The sequence below is a fragment of the Falco biarmicus genome, chromosome Z (assembly GCF_023638135.1).
Source record: "Falco biarmicus isolate bFalBia1 chromosome Z, bFalBia1.pri, whole genome shotgun sequence".
Classification (NCBI taxonomy): domain Eukaryota; kingdom Metazoa; phylum Chordata; class Aves; order Falconiformes; family Falconidae; genus Falco; species Falco biarmicus.
The window spans coordinates 72,854,235-72,869,595 of NC_079311.1; the positions used below are offsets into that span (position 1 = coordinate 72,854,235).

The following is a 15,361-nucleotide window of genomic DNA, read 5'->3' on the forward strand; positions in this document are numbered from 1 at the left end:
AAGGTGCTGTGACAGATGTGTTTAATGCATTTTGCATGCACCGCGCAATTGAACCAATTAGCACTGATGGCTCATGCACCAGGTCACAACTGCTGTAGTCACGCTTCTTTATGGATCTTTGTGTTGATGAAAATTATCTTCATCACTGAAATTCAGAATTTCAAGTTAGAAAAAGTAAAGTTTGATTGAGAAAGGTTGAGCATTTGGGACTCCTAAAGCATGCAAGCACTGTGGTGGTTAGCTAGCAGAAAGTACAAATCTCTGAGGCATTGCATCAGGATCAGGCAGTTTTGCTGCAAAACTGGGGCTGCCCCTCAGGGTGGGTGACATCGCCAGCCTTCTGCCTTAGGAAACAGCTAGGGTCACCAGGACCATTGTGAAATACCTTTCACTGGCAATTGCATCTAGTTAGGTGTATGCCCATTACTGTCCTAGGGAACACCATCACACATCTGTTTTTAGTATTATGGGGAACTTCTGGAGGGTCATGGAGGACGGCAACACAGCTTCCCGCTCTTCCCACCCTTGTAGGAGGTTGTGCTAGTACTCTTTGCTAAGGAAGGGAAAAAATAAAGAAAAACAAAGGGGAAGAAATGGGTCATCAATTATACCCCTCACATTTTTCAGTTTCTCCCTAACCATCTGGCTGCATTTAAAGATAAAACCTCCTTCTGTTTCGGTTATTTTTGGGGTTTTTTCCCTTGACGAGCCGTTGTATTGCTGGCGTGCCCCACACTCGCTGCCCCCAGGGGGACCCTGCGGTGAGGGGGGGTCCTGCGGTGAGCGGGCCCGGCAGTGAGGGGCAGCCCGGCAGTGAGGGGGGGGCGGCAGTGTGTGTGTGGGGGGCCTGTGGTGAGGGGGGGGGGCCCAGCAGTGAGGGGGCCCTGTGATGAGGGGGCCCGGCGGTGAGGGGGGGGGCAGCGGTGAGGGGAGCCCTGCGGTGAGGGGGCCCGGCGGTGAGGGGGGGCCCGGCGGTGAGGGGGGGGCCGGCCGTGAGGGGGGCGCCGGCGCCCCCACGGACATGGCTGCTCGGTAGGGTACAACGCGCCCCTCGCTGCCAGCCGCCGCAGCAGCTTTTCCAGAAAATGCCTCAGGGTGGGACAGAACCGAGTTTACACCAAAGCGAACGGCAACGGCCGCCCGCGAGGCCGCGGTAACGGCAGCGCCCGGCGGCACGCGGGGCCGGCCCCCGAGGGGCGGGGCGAGGCGCGGGGGCGATGCTGCCCCGGGAGCGGGCGGCATGGCGGGGGGCCTCGGGCCGCTGCTGCGGGGCTGCGGGCGCCGGCTGGGCGGCGGTAAGGGGCGTCGGCGCGGCCGGGGGGAGGCCGCTCGGGCGGCCGCGGCCCGGCGGGGGGGGGCAGCCGCTCCGCGGGGCCGTGAGGCGCTACGGTGGCTCTTGCGGCCGGGGGGGCGGGGGCTCGCCCTCCGGGTCTGCTGCTGTGCGCGGAGCCCTGGGCGGGCCGGGGCAGGCCTGGCGGGGGTCGGCATGCCTCCCTGTAGCCCCCGGGGAAAGCGGGGGATTGACTGCAGAGCCATGTTTGTACATGGCGGGGGGGCGGGCAGAAGCCCTTTCGGTGTAACTGTAGGTCCGAAGGCAGAACTTCTCTCACTTACTAACTTCTTAGTTTATTTCTTGGGACCGGACACTGCAGATGATTATTAATTCGTTAGTGCTGAAAGTGGTTGTAAGGGAAGTGAGTCTGTCTCATTTATTTCAGGAAACTTTATTCTTCATTCATTTATATTTTAACGTGTTTTAGAAATTGTTTAAAACCTTAAGACATTGAAAAAAGAAATCTGTCATTCTCGGTAGAGATGTTAGGGATGCAGAAAGAGAGTGTGTTTAAACGGTAATTTTGTTTGATACCTGCTTAATCACACCTCCAGTTAAATGAAAGGTGGGACAGCGGGATGTTTGTAGGATTCTGGAGACAGGACAGGTGGCGGTGGGAGCTGCCAGGGCCCGAGCACACCTGAGCAGCCTCCCCGGGCACAGGCCTGCAGCCCTGGAGCCCTGTGTCAGCGCAGCCCTGAGCCTCCAGCCCCTGGCCCAGCTGTGCCTTGAGGGGCAGCTGCGCCACCAGTCCAGCTTCTGACCCAGTCTCCTGCGTGGACTTTGGACCTGAATTACAGCCTTGTCTCTGGCCCCATCTGCTGCTGCTCCCTGACTGGACCCCCTGGGTGGACCCTGGACCTGATCATCTCCTCCACTGACGTGGGGCACTCTCAGTGGACCTTGCTTTGCTCACTTGGTTTGGGTCTGTAGGGACTGTACTCTGCTGCCGGCGAGCACCCCCAGAGTGGTGGTCACCCTGGGCTCCTGGCTTACACCCTTGTAGAGGATTCCTGCTCTTGCTGCTCCCAGAAAAGAATTTCTATTAAAACTGATTTTATTTTTTTTCAAGTCTCTTTCTGTCAAGAAGTCCACATGAAACTGAAAACTGAGTTTTAGTGAATAAGAGAAGTGCCTTTTTTTTAAATCTACATATATTTTGCCTTCACAAAGATGTTAATTATTGTTTACCCTCTAAGAAAATCCCTCAGACAAGAAAAAAACAACCAACCAACCAAAGCTTGTTTTGACCATAGCTGTCATGTTTTCTGAACACGTTTATTGAGAAACTCTTTCATATGTGCACTTTGATAAGTGTTCGATAATTCTTTCACTATTTTGTAGTTGCCTTTAGGCAGCAGAAATGGAAAAGCTCTGTCTCCCCACAAGCAAAGATGCCTCCTTGCGATTTTGTACCTGAAAAATACAAAGTAAGTCATACATACTGCGCTGGATTTAAGTAAGACTGCATTATTAGATTTGAGTGATAGGCTGATCTGCAATAAATAGTGCATTAAATATTATTATAAAATTTGCTTGTTTGGGCAAACACCAATTCTGTTACAACCAGGGTATAACCTCCAGATGTACCAGTGTGACAGTAGTGAAACTTATGGCTACATTGTTGATTTGAAAAACTTTTAAGGAAGAGGTAAGTGCAGAACAGCAGACTTACTTCAAAGACTGAGTTTCAGAGGTTTGTAGAACCTTCTGTGTGCCAGAATTTCTTAAAATCTTAGTTCTGTGAACAGCCACTGTAGGCAACTGTGTAATCTTTGTGATCCACTACAGCTCCATTAGTCTGGATCTTTAGAAAGCATAAACGGATACTGACTTTTATTCCGCTCAGTCCTATCCATACGAACGTATGCGGAAGATTCGTGAAAAGAATATTTCTCCTTCACTGCGAACGTATTACAAGAAGCCATTGTTGCTGCACCAAGGACATATGCAGTGGTTGTTTGATTATGAAGGACGGAGATACCTTGATCTCTTTGCTGGAATTGTCACTGTCAGTGTTGGTCATTGTCACCCGTAAGTGTGTTACTATTTGATTTATGCTATAAAATACAGGAAGCGATACCTATGTTGGTTTGGTTTTGTTCTTCATTAGTCTGTGACACTGAGCTTAAGACCAAAATATAATTCATTGAATTGTCATGTATCACTTATATTAAGGTCAGTTGCCACAGTGTTTTGAAGAATTCATTAGTTTTGTCTACTTGTTCATCCGTCTGGCGAATGGTGCAGTGTCTGCATTTTCAGGATTAATAACGGATAGGTGTGTGCATGTATGAATGCACACCTGTGTAGAATTGAATCCCTGTGTTTCTTCTTGTGCTATGTGCAGGAAAGTAACTATGGCTACCCAGAAACAGCTTGCTCGCCTGTGGCACACCACTAATATCTACATGCACCCAGCAATCCAGGAGTATGCTGAAAAGCTAACTTCTCTTTTCCCAGATCCACTTAAGGTACTTTGCTTCTTTCAGGAGCGGGGCTGGTGAAGGGGGTGTCTTTATTTATTAAATAAACAAATGAGAGCCACAATATGTATGGAGAAAAGACGTGTATGGGGACTACAAATTGTCCGATAAAGAGAATATAATGACCCTCAGGGCCTTTTCTTTCGACCCAGATGTAGGCAACCATAATATCCCAAGCCCAAGTTCTGTTTGTTCTCTCCCTCCAGTTGTCACTGTGAAGGGGCAGCATTGGCAGCTTAATAATTACTGAGGGAACTAAGATGTTGACTGTTCTTACACGTAGCCAACTTTGATTTGCTTGATCTCATGAAAACTCACAGTGAAAATTATTTGACAGTACTTTCTGTAGTGAGCTTTAATGGCATTTAAATAAATAAACCACATAAATATCATGTTTTGTATGCTCAGAAACAGGAAGAAAAGATAATTGTTTTGCTTTCAGGTAAAATAATGGTGATAAAATTGGGCTACTAGAAGAGTATGAAGCTATCGCAATCTTAAAAATGGAAGGAGAGTTAAAAATAAAATTAAAATGTAAAGCAGCTGCGTAGTTTAAGCAGTGGAGAATCTCAGTCACTTCTGAAAATGAACTTTAAAAGCATTGACAGTAGAATTTGAGCTGTTTTCAAATCTGAAAACTTGTATTCAGGATATCCTCTTAATCATCATCTGCTCCCAGTAAGCAAACTCTGCTTACCGCTTCTGTTCCACAGTTGTGTCTGTGTATGTCACTCCTAGTAACTAGCATGCAGGGACACTGTACAGCCCTTTTTATCTGTGTTAAGGTTATTTCTATTCAGTCCTGCCCAGTTTGACCCAGTGCTTTCATTTTTATTTGAATCACTGTTCCATCTTAGGAAAACCTGAAGGCTCCAACTCAATGTTACAGATTTTCTGTACTCCCACTGAGTAGATCAGCTTGATCTTAGTTCTCATCTATACTGTATAGGCAACACTAAGTTTATTGCGGTGAAGTCACCTTGTGGTAGTGATGGGTTATAGCTCATAATGTTAACAAGTTACATGCTCTGATGCCAAACAAGAAGGTTGTGCACTGTGCTGATCCTAAGCATTCTCCTGTAGGTGGTTTATCTAACCAACTGTGGGTCAGAAGCCAATGATTTGGCTATGTTCATGGCAAGGCTATATACTCGTAACTTCGACATCATCTCTTTCAGGTAATGGTGATAGATCTTTACAAAACTTATTTGTGTATGTGATCAGTGTCTATATGCCTAAACCAAGAAAAAAGAGAGGACTCTTTAACGCCAGTTCTGCTGAGGAGAATGCTATAAAATTATTTTATATGCAAAGCAGAGTAAAACAGAAGTTGAAGACTTGATACATATATTAGGACTAGGTTGCATACAAAACACAACCTGCAGTTTTTGCATTTTTTACTTAGAAAAAGGTCTGGTCTCTGTGTTCAGGGTGTGCTTTGGTGGACCTTCATTCATGGGCAGAACGGACTTCAGCAACTCCTAGTTTCTTCTGTTGTTCTATATCTGTGGTGCCCCTGTTTGTGAGGGTACAGAGCTACCTCTGGAATACTGGTGCGGTGAACCATGGCTCTGGCTGAAGGCTAACCTGGTGGAAGAATTTGTTTTGATGAGTTTGTTCTTTTGCCTTGTTTTTCTGCCAGATCCCTGAACCATAGTTCACTTCACAGGTACACAGACAGCTCTTCTGGCCTAAGAACAGAGGTGGTGCAGGGGTGAGTGCTGTATAAGGACAGTGTAAGCAGCTCTCTTTACTCTGCATCCCAGGTGGCCTCAAATATTAGAATAAAAGGCCTCGTTATGAAGAGCTGTATTTTTATGTTACTCTGTTCCACAGAACATTGGGTACCCAACTTGTTTGTATATTCTCATTAATGAACTTTTAATTTCTGTATAGAACTGGCATCAAACCAGCATGTAGTTCAATGACTGGCAGCATCTGTTGGAGAGAGCAGCAGTTCCCAAGATTCAAAGAACAGAGATGTTTGCCCTGTAGGGCTCAGGTGCTACAGCAGAACTTTTTGAGGCACTGTCTGAACTCCTGTTGGTTCCAGTCATTGTTCTCTTCTCCTTGCAAACATTACCTAATGATTTTAACATTTGAAATTTTGGGAAACCAGTACAGATGGGCAGTCTTGGATCTTCCAGAACCAGAGCAAAAAATGGCAGTAGGAATCTTCTTGGGTTTAGTGTAACCATGCAAATTTTCCCCAATAATTTGTAGCTCAGAAGCACGCCTTGTCAGAACTAATATTGCTACAGTCTCTTCTTGGAAATGAGTGGTGTTCATGTGCTTGCTTTGTTTGTACAGAGGAGCATACCATGGAGGCAGCCCTTACACGCTGGGATTGACATCTATTGGTCTTTATAAGCATGGTGTTGCCAATGGCTTTGGCTGTTCAACAGTGAGATTTTTATTATTTTTTTTAAATCATCTGGGTAACAAACAGTTTCTTTGAATATTTCAACAATTAGTATGTTTTCTGTCCTCAAAGCACTTTATGGTTCACTAACTAAACTGCAGTGTAGTTGTTCCTGCTGTGTAAGCACAAGAGCCAGAGTCCCCTTTCCTTCTCCATGTAGTCACTTCTGCTAATTTAGAGTCAGGACAGCCATAACATGCATGGTCATGATTTACAGTTCTGTAGTCATGCATGGTGCTTGCATGGAAGTCTATGAAAGGTGCAAAATAATAACGCTTGGAACCCCTTTCTCAAATTCTTTTGGCAAATTTGTGCAAAGCTGCTTTCAGCTGGTCTGAAGTAGATCCTCCCCTGGAATGAAAGAAACCAAAACCCTGTGGTGGCCCCCATTTACACAAAACAGGAGACATATCTGTTAAGGAGATCCACTGGGGATAGATGGCAACACGTTATCTCCCTGCCTTTGAACAGATGGGAATGATTTCCTGTCTGCTAGAAGCTGGCTTTGGCTACTCTGATCTGTACTGATGATAGCCAGTGCTGTGGCTGAGCTATAGGAAGGCTCCTTTATAGCAGCCTCTCAGCCTGGCTCAGTGAATGAGGTCATGTAGTAGTTGATCAGCAGTTAGGATTAGAAGGCTGGAGTTCCAAAGTTCCAGCTTGTAATTACTGTAACAGACCTGCCTGCCTCCCTGTATTCTGCAGATTTTTATCATACATTGGATTATTGAAGTACTACCAGCAACTCTAAAAATGTTGCTATGAATCTTAGATAACCAAAAGTGCTGACTAATTTAAAGAACAACACAAAGGAAATCAGCCAAGTGGCTATTGCTGGAGTAGTCTAAACTTGTTGGTTCCAAAACTGTCTCTGTTCTACCATTTATTGGGAGGGAAGTTTGGTGTGATTCCACAAGTGTTCTTCAGAGAAATTGCTTGAACTAGGTATGTCCTTTGACTCTTAACAGATGCTTTTTAGGTTTTTTGATTTGTCATCCCTAAGTATGATCAAAACATCTCTTAGAAAGGTGTCATCAAATCCATAGCTATTTCTCTTATGCTTGACAGACAATGTTACCAGATGTGTTTCGTGGCATATGGGGAGGCAGCCATTGTAGAGATTCTCCAGTGCAAACTGTTCGAAAATGCAGCTGTTCTGAAGGTTGGTCAATGGCAAAAAATATTTGGCTTTTAGATTAGAGAATACTAGAGAGCTATGGAAATAGGTTATGTTTATCTCCTCAAGAAAGGTAGACCTCTAGTTAGGATTTGCAAGGGCAACCAAAGAAAATATTGCAGAGAATCTCAGGCACCTGCTTTCCACAGAGAAAAATTTGGGGCAGGTGACACCCACATCATATTGTCAGATTTCTTAAAATCCCAACCTTTTTCCAGCATTTGTCATGATCAACTGTGGAAGCTGTGGAACTCAGTTTTAGCACATCTGGAAGACCAGAAATGTTCATTGCTGTTTTCTGCTGTTTCTGAAGTTTTGACAGCTCTCCAGATTTTGTTTTGGAGTAATATGAATAGTAAGGACAACCTGAAGCCAGTGATAGGCGGAAAATCTTAAATGAGGCAAAACATACCATGCGCAGCACAATGTGAAAACTTCTCTGCTGCTCTCATTAACAGCCATGACAGTAATTTTTTTCCACTGTTTCAACAAGCATTCTTTAGTATTTCAGTTCACATGCATACATCACAGGTTTTCTTTTAGCTTTGCCCTCCGTAGTGAGTGGGAACATTAGGTGTACTAATTGCTCTGTTCTTTATTTCAGTATAGACTGATAGGCAGCTGTATCCTCCAGAATCCTCATACCTGCACTAACCTGATGATTCCTTACGTCTTATGCTGATGTTTATTAACCCTTGAGAAAATGTCTGTTTACTCTTTCGGCTGATGTAGGTGATACACAAACGCTTCCCCAGAGTTACAGCTTCCTGACCTGTATAATGTGTAACACTGTCTGGCAGCTTTGCCTTGCTGTTTTGGAACTGGCGTTCCTTAGTATAAATAGTTTAAGAGAAAGTAAGGGACACTCTCCTTTAATGTTTAGCCTTTTATTGTGTATTTGAAAGGTGGTATTTATCATGCAGTCAGATAATACTTGGTGCTTAGATGTGTCATTTCATGTTTTGAAGCTAGCTTTGTGTAATTTTAAGTAAATTTCTTTTAAACTGTTTCCCCTGTAAACAGGTGTATGTCATGCAAACAACCAGTACATTGAACAGTTCAAGGATACTCTGAATACCTGCGTGCCAAAGACAATAGCTGGATTCATCGCTGAACCAATTCAAGTAGGTAGTTTGCCACTTCTGAATTGTGATAGCACAAATAGGGTGAAACACTCAAATCTGATATTCTTTAGCTACATCCTAAACATAGACTTCTGATTTTTATTATTTTTTTGGTAATGCCTTAAACACCTTCTGTATCTGAAAGAATGGATGCAGTCTTCAAATTTCAGCTTTTGTCACTGATTTCAATGGAGCTGGAATTTTGCTTGTGAAGTTAAACAGAATTATGATTAAACATACACATTTCTTCTGCATGTTGTTTAGTTTCTAATACCTTCTTCCAAATTTCATACTGCTTTTCTCTTTACTGTTTCTGTAAACCATAACTCAATCCCCCTTCCACCTCTTCCCAGCCATGTTGTCCACTATATTTTTAGGAGCTCTCCAGCAAGTGGTGGCCACAGGAGTCATTTTGTTGGTGCTTCACTGTAGTTTCAGAACTGCTGTGTATGTGGGTCTTAAATAGGAAGAATGGAGAATATATCCCAGGAACAAAAAAGGCAAGAAAAAAAGTGAGAATTGTGACAACAGAGAATATTGGAGCTGTTTTCTGGTTTTGCTATCTTCTAAGCTTTTACATACGTAAGTCTAAGAAGCCATTGCAGTCCAGGTGTAGAGTGGAATTTCTGATGCAAATGAAAACTGGCAAGGTGAACAGAAATTGAGGAAACAAACATTTTAAACAAATTAACCAAAGAAGGGATGTGAATTCTCTTGTTAACTTTGTTGATCACAGTTTCTGGGTTTCTTAGTGTGTAGGTTTTCAAGGTACTTGTTTTGGCAGTTTGTCCTTAATCGACTCTGTCTTACAGTGATGGCACAGTATGGCCTGACATTTATACCAGCACAACTAACGGAACAGCAAACTGCGCTGTGGAATGGGAATGAGTGACCTGAGCAGGAACTTTCTGAAGCAGTTCCAGTGCTGATGCCAGAAACTTGAGACAACAGTCTTGCTGTTACCTGAGGGCTGCTGCTACTTTTTTTCTTATTGTAGGATAGTCACACAGTGGAACTCCTGTTTCCTTCTCTGTTCCTGAAGACATTGTCTTTCTTGTCTTGGCAGGGTGTTAATGGAGCTGTTCAGTATCCAAGAAGTTTCTTACAGGAAGCTTACCAGCTAGTACGGGAAAGAGGGGGCATTTGTATTTCAGATGAAGTGAGTTGGGTTTTTTACGTAAGAGCTCTAGAGTTTGGGTACCTCTGAAAGTCATCTTAAAAGAGTCCAAGTGAAGGCAGACTGGGAGCCTGGAAATAATCTAAATGAAATGCTACACACTTAATAGCTTAAGTTTAACACAGTGTATCTTTTCAAGTGTAGGAGCCTCCCGGTTTTTACTGCCTTTATTCTGCTATGTGGTATTCTGATTTTAGATGCAAGTAATGTTAGTAGCAGACTTCAGTCCTTACCTTTTGGGACCAGTAAATTTACACAAATATGCAGCTAATAAACGTCAGCTGTGATGTGAGGTTTGTCACAGTAACATTTCCTGTTATGAGTGGTGTTGGCATACATAAGCTCTAGAAGGGAGTTGATCGCTGTACCTCTGCAAATACATTTTAGAAATAGTACCTGCTTAGCTAAAGCTATTTTGAAATAGTAGCAAACACTTCAAAGTGATGGTGATAGTACCTCAAGCATTGCAGCAGTAGAAATCAGCGATTGTGGGGTTGCATTGGAAATGTGATAAGCAACTGCATTTCCTCTCTGTTTTGAAATGGAAGTTGCAGCTCATTTGTGCATCTCGCCATGCCTAAGACATGGTGACATGTCTTCTTCATACAGGAAAAACCCCGTTACAATAAACAGTATTTTGCAAAGCTGTCTGAATAAGGGTCCTAATATAAGTTGATTCTAGATGTAGTTGCAGTTCAGTGCAAATCAGTAACAACAGAAAGACAAGAAAAAGAAACCATGTTGTAAAATGTGAGAAAGTGATGGTCGTTTTCATGGATTTTTCTTTTAAAAGGTACAGACAGGGTTTGGACGGACAGGCAGCCATTTCTGGGGGTTTCAAACACATGATGTAGTCCCTGACATTGTTACTTTGGCAAAAGGAATTGGTAATGGCTTTCCAATGGCAGCTGTTGTTACAACAAAAGGTACAAGTGTTCTGTTCTGCTAAGAGTTACAACAGAGCAATTACAAAATGCACGATACAGTAATTACTTACTGGAGAGATGTGTGTTCAAACAGCTGAGCTTTATTAATAATCTTTGTCTCAATCTCTTTTGACAAATGAATTGGGTTCTTATTACTCACTTGTTTTCCTAAGTGCTGTGCTATACCAGTGCAAAGTGTTATTTAAATGGGGTCAGTTGTATAACTGAAGCAGGGATGACCTTGTGAGTCATTGGTAGAGCTGGTAATAGATCCTGCAAATTCTCACTGAATTCACTGTTTCACTAATCGATGTACTGAAACACATAAGGCAGCATGTTAGCCAACTACTTGATTCATACAAATGACTGGCTGAATCTAGTGAAGAAAACTTGTAGAAGGCTGTTTAAGGGGACAACAGCATATGTAAGAAGTGTGACTTTTTTAAAAAAAGTCTGTTGTCTAGCAGATGCTAAAAGTATAGGTTTTGGAAATAGTAATATTTTGCACAGACTAATTGCAGGGGGGAAAAAAACCTTCCTATGGCATTGTCTCCAGCAGAATCAGTGTTAAAGCACAGCAAATTTAACTTAATAGTTAAGTTAAAGCAGATAAGTACTGTTACCAAACATAAGGCACCTGTAAGAGTAATCAGTGTTGTTCTTTTTCTTTTAGAGATTGCAAGTTCCTTGGCTCAAAACCTTCACTTTAATACATTTGGAGGAAGCCCTTTGGCCTGCGTAGTCGGAGCTGCGGTTCTTGATGTAGGGTGAACGTTGTATAAATTTATATATCTCACAGTTTTTCTTGTAAGAAAAGATGAGAAATGTTTACATTTATTTTTACTATAAAGTTATACGTGGTCAATTTTTTAAACTGTATGAAACACATAAACATATGCAGGTATTGTGCATAAATGGCCAATGTGCCCCATGTATAGGAAAAACTCCTGATTAGTTCCATTGCAAAATTTGCATCCCTCTAGCAAGAATAGGAGTCCTCTAATCATGTTTTCAGAATCATCTTTCATTTTGTCCCTTATGTTCTTTGCTTTATTAATAGAAATGTAGGAAAGCATTTTCTCAAAAGCCTTAGCTAACTTTGTCATAGGACTATGCAAATCCTCAGCTAAACCACATTTATTCTCTGGCATATGTGCTTAACAAAATTGTTTTACCTCCACAGCTTTTACCTTATACCTAAAAACCCTTAACAGCCAGATAGTTAAAAATGTTTAAGGTCAGAATTCCTTTCAAAAAAAAATGCCTCATGACAAAGACAATAGAAAAATTTGCAATATATTTCACTTAATAGCCAGCAGAAAATCAGTCCGTGGGCAGTAGGTCACCATTTAATTAGTCTTTACCATATACAGATCATTTGTCCTTGAATCTCACTTTATTACAGCAGATACTTTTTCTATTCCTGTTACTTTCCTGAGTGTTTTGGGGCTTTTTAAAAACTGTTCTGTAAAATGGCTGATCACATAACTGATTTTGAAAAAACAGTTGCAAATAAGAAAGCCTGAACCCATGTTTTGGGTTTCTTTGGCTGTGGAGTAACATGGAGCCTGGATCTGAAGTTAAGTCGAAGGAGGTTGTCAGAGTCAGGAAGAAAAAAAATTGAGTTAAAAGAAAAGAAAAAGGAGAAACACCCACTTTAACTACTGCAATTGTATTTTTTGTTTTTTTCATGTCAATTTTCTTACGTTAGATACTAATTTCATAAAATGGTTTGTGCGTGTCAGTGTCAGTCTGGCTGCATGTCAGAACTATATTAAGGAGAGTAGGTTAAGTAACAAAAAAAAGATTGTGATTAAAAAGCATGGTGTTGATTAATCTAATTAAAACACTCAAGTTGTTCCCAAAAAGGCTGCCTAGTATACGTAGGTATGCCTTGTCAAATTATGTCCTTCTCGTGATACCGAGAAAGAATTAAAATATTTCTGGTAAGATTTTGAAAATAATGCTGTGGTCAGGTATTTTTCAGTTATGACTATATGTGAGTGTGAATTACTGGATTACGTTTATGGAGCAATAAGGAAAATGTGAAAAACACCACAGCAACGTCGAAATACTATGTTCAATTGTACTGTGATACCGTTAAGAGGACTGTAAGAGAAGAAAAATGTAAGAACCATAGTGGTGAAGGAACACAGTCTGCAAGGAAGTGAAATAAACATGTAATCAAGCTGAATATGGATTAACTGTATTGGAAGCTTTTCCTGCAACACATAGTACATCATTTTAAACAGGCTATTGAAGAAGATGGTCTACAAAAAAACAGTGAGGATGTGGGAACATACATGCTGCTCGAGTTGGCTAAATTACGGGATAAATTTGAGATTGTTGGAGATGTCCGTGGCAAGGGACTTATGATTGGAGTAGAAATGGTGACAGATAAGGTTAGTGATTTACTTGTATTCCTTTCAATTTACAGTGCCATCAAAAGTTTTATCTCATTTTATTTCAGTTGAAATAATGGGAAGATTTTCTATTAAAAAACAGCTAGTGAAGTGACAAAACACTGCTGTGGCTAAAAATGAGCCAGAACGTTCCAGCATTTCAAATATTTCACAAGTTTTGAGTAAGCAGTGACTTGGGTACCTTAACTGTATAAAGCCATCTTAAAAAGCAGGTGAATTATTCAGTTAATGCTTTCAGCCAGAGATGGGGGTAAGATTTATTGGAGAGACTGGAATATACATGTTTTTCATAGAACTGATTTAGCGTATCCAAGTGAAATGTGATGTTTGCTTCCCTTAGGACAGTCGCCACCCTCTTCCAGCTGAAGAAATTGATCAGATCTGGGAGGACTGTAAAGACATGGGAGTTCTGATCGGCAGAGGAGGACTGTACAGTCAGGTACCAAACCTCTGGTTATACATAAACTGTATTTATTTCCTGTCCGAGTTAACTTCAGTTTAGTAAATAAACTAGAAAACATATACTCCTAGGAACTATCTCTGTTAAATTTTGCTTATTTTATAAATTGGGCAGGAGCAGTTTGATTCTTTTCAAGTATGCTGAACTAGCTCTAAGCTTGGAGTTTTCCTTTAGAAGGACAACTTCCCCTGGAAAGCGATGTACTATAGCCTATGTAAATTAGAAGAATATTCAGGCTTGCTAAGTCTTGGCTGCTCTTCAGGTTATTCCCTGACCTGTGGGTACAGAACAAGTTTGGTTTTGCTAGTTCTTTTAGTCTGGAGAGCTGGTAACATTCTACCTATATAGGCAATTAAAACAGAGTTGTTAACAGCAAGTTCAGCAACGCAGCACTGAAGTGAGAGTCGCACGTGAACAGGCATTAGTCCACACCAGCTGAAGATGCAGCATGCTGTGCGCAGCGCGCCGGGTCACCAGCCTTCTTACAGCAGTGAGCTAACAGCAGAGAATCGCCTGAGGGCTGGTCGGGTCAGTGAAGCTCTCTGACACAGAGGAAGCAGCTTTTGCATGAGAGGAACAGACAGTGGCTAAAATAAATAGGACATGGCATCGTTCACCTCATTGATTCTTCTGCAAGTCACAGACCAGAACATGGGTAGCAGGCTGCACCTCACAAGTGTGGTAAAATGCAATTTCTGTCTTACAAGAGTGCTGTTTGTGTCAGTGTTCACTTCATTTGGGGCTGTGCATGGAATAATAAGACCATTATTCCACTCTTGCTGCATCAACTGCTGTGGTATGATAACAGAAAAATTTAAACTGAAAGATTAAGAATCTTACGGAATATAATTACTCTTGGAAACATCATAATATTGATCATGCATTTGGACGTAAGGACCTACCTTCTTGACAGGTTAAACTATGCATATATCCCTTCCTGATCAACATACATTCAAGCTATAGTGTGTATATATATATATATATATAAATTATATATATATATATATATACACACTAATATATACCCTAACTGAAAGTTGGCATTCAGTGATTCTTTCATAATACGCTCTCTTAGAAGCCTTAAAAAAAGCCTGTAATACAACAGCAAATCAGCTGATGCAGTGCAAGAGGCTGCTACTCTCAGTAGAGATTTCTTTTTCCCTGCGGCAAAGTTACCAGAAAGGAAAATACATCTATGCCTCTGTTCTTAGTACAATCCCATCTAAGGTTTTACACTAGCGCTGTCTGGAGTAAGAGCTGCAAGCGTGACCTGCTCTAGTCAGGTCTCTTTTGGAGGCAGTTGCTTTGTCACAGGAGTCAAGTGGGGAATTGGATGTAGTCAAGTCCAAAATTGCCCCACTTCGGAGTGCATTTATCAGAAGCCTCAGTCCCTGCTCTGCTGTTCTCCTCCTACATTACCATTTCTCATGCTTCTGGTTAGATTCTTTTAGGCAGAAGGTGAGTGCTGACCTAGATAGGCTGCTAGAAACAATGTCCTTTCCGTACAATTTTAAGGATTTCTTTGTCTTTTTTTTCCCTCTATCAGACATTTAGAATTAAACCTCCTATGTGCATTACTAAAAAGGATGTCGACTTTGCTGTGGAAGTATTTCATACTGCTTTACAGAGACACATGGAAAGAGCAGCTGCAAAATAGGCTTGTTTCCTTACATGAGACACATACAGAACCCCTGATACTTGCCATCCTGGCTCAGCACTGTCTACACTGGATGAGAAAATCATAAGATGAAGATTAAACACTTGTTTGTAAGAGCACAGATCAGTGTTTAATAAAGAATATGCTCTAATCAGTTTTGTAACCGTGTAGTTCAG

The 15,361-nt window shown here is 41.9% G+C and overlaps 1 protein-coding gene across 3 annotated transcripts; it reads left to right on the forward strand.

Annotated features, from left to right (window-relative positions):
• Positions 1-1,230: 1,230 nt before the first annotated feature.
• Positions 1,231-15,336, forward strand: AGXT2 (alanine--glyoxylate aminotransferase 2). Of its 3 annotated transcripts, XM_056324477.1 has the most exons (14): positions 1,231-1,295; positions 2,678-2,763; positions 3,183-3,367; positions 3,684-3,807; positions 4,903-4,997; positions 6,130-6,223; positions 7,310-7,403; positions 8,442-8,542; positions 9,609-9,701; positions 10,513-10,645; positions 11,319-11,407; positions 12,898-13,047; positions 13,409-13,507; positions 15,075-15,336. In XM_056324477.1, the coding sequence occupies exons 1-14, from the start codon at positions 1,241-1,243 to the stop codon at positions 15,183-15,185; spliced, it is 1,509 nt and encodes a 502-aa protein (XP_056180452.1). In that variant the 5' UTR covers positions 1,231-1,240; the 3' UTR covers positions 15,186-15,336. The 3 variants fall into 3 exon arrangements, with proteins under 3 accessions (XP_056180452.1, XP_056180453.1, XP_056180454.1); XM_056324478.1 differs by lacking the exon at positions 9,609-9,701; XM_056324479.1 differs by lacking the exons at positions 4,903-4,997; positions 6,130-6,223.
• Positions 15,337-15,361: the final 25 nt, after the last annotated feature.

What these genes read in the sequence shown, in the direction of transcription:
- AGXT2 (XM_056324477.1), top strand. Translation starts at nt 1,241, where the DNA reads ATGGCGGGGGGCCTCGGGCCGCTGCTGCGGGGCTGCGGGCGCCGGCTG. An exon ending in AGTGTTGGTCATTGTCACCC is followed by an intron (nt 3,368 to 3,683) that starts GTAAGTGTGTTA and finishes TGCTATGTGCAG; the next exon opens with GAAAGTAACTATGGCTACCC. An exon ending in TCGGAGCTGCGGTTCTTGAT is followed by an intron (nt 11,408 to 12,897) that starts GTAGGGTGAACG and finishes CATTTTAAACAG; the next exon opens with GCTATTGAAGAAGATGGTCT.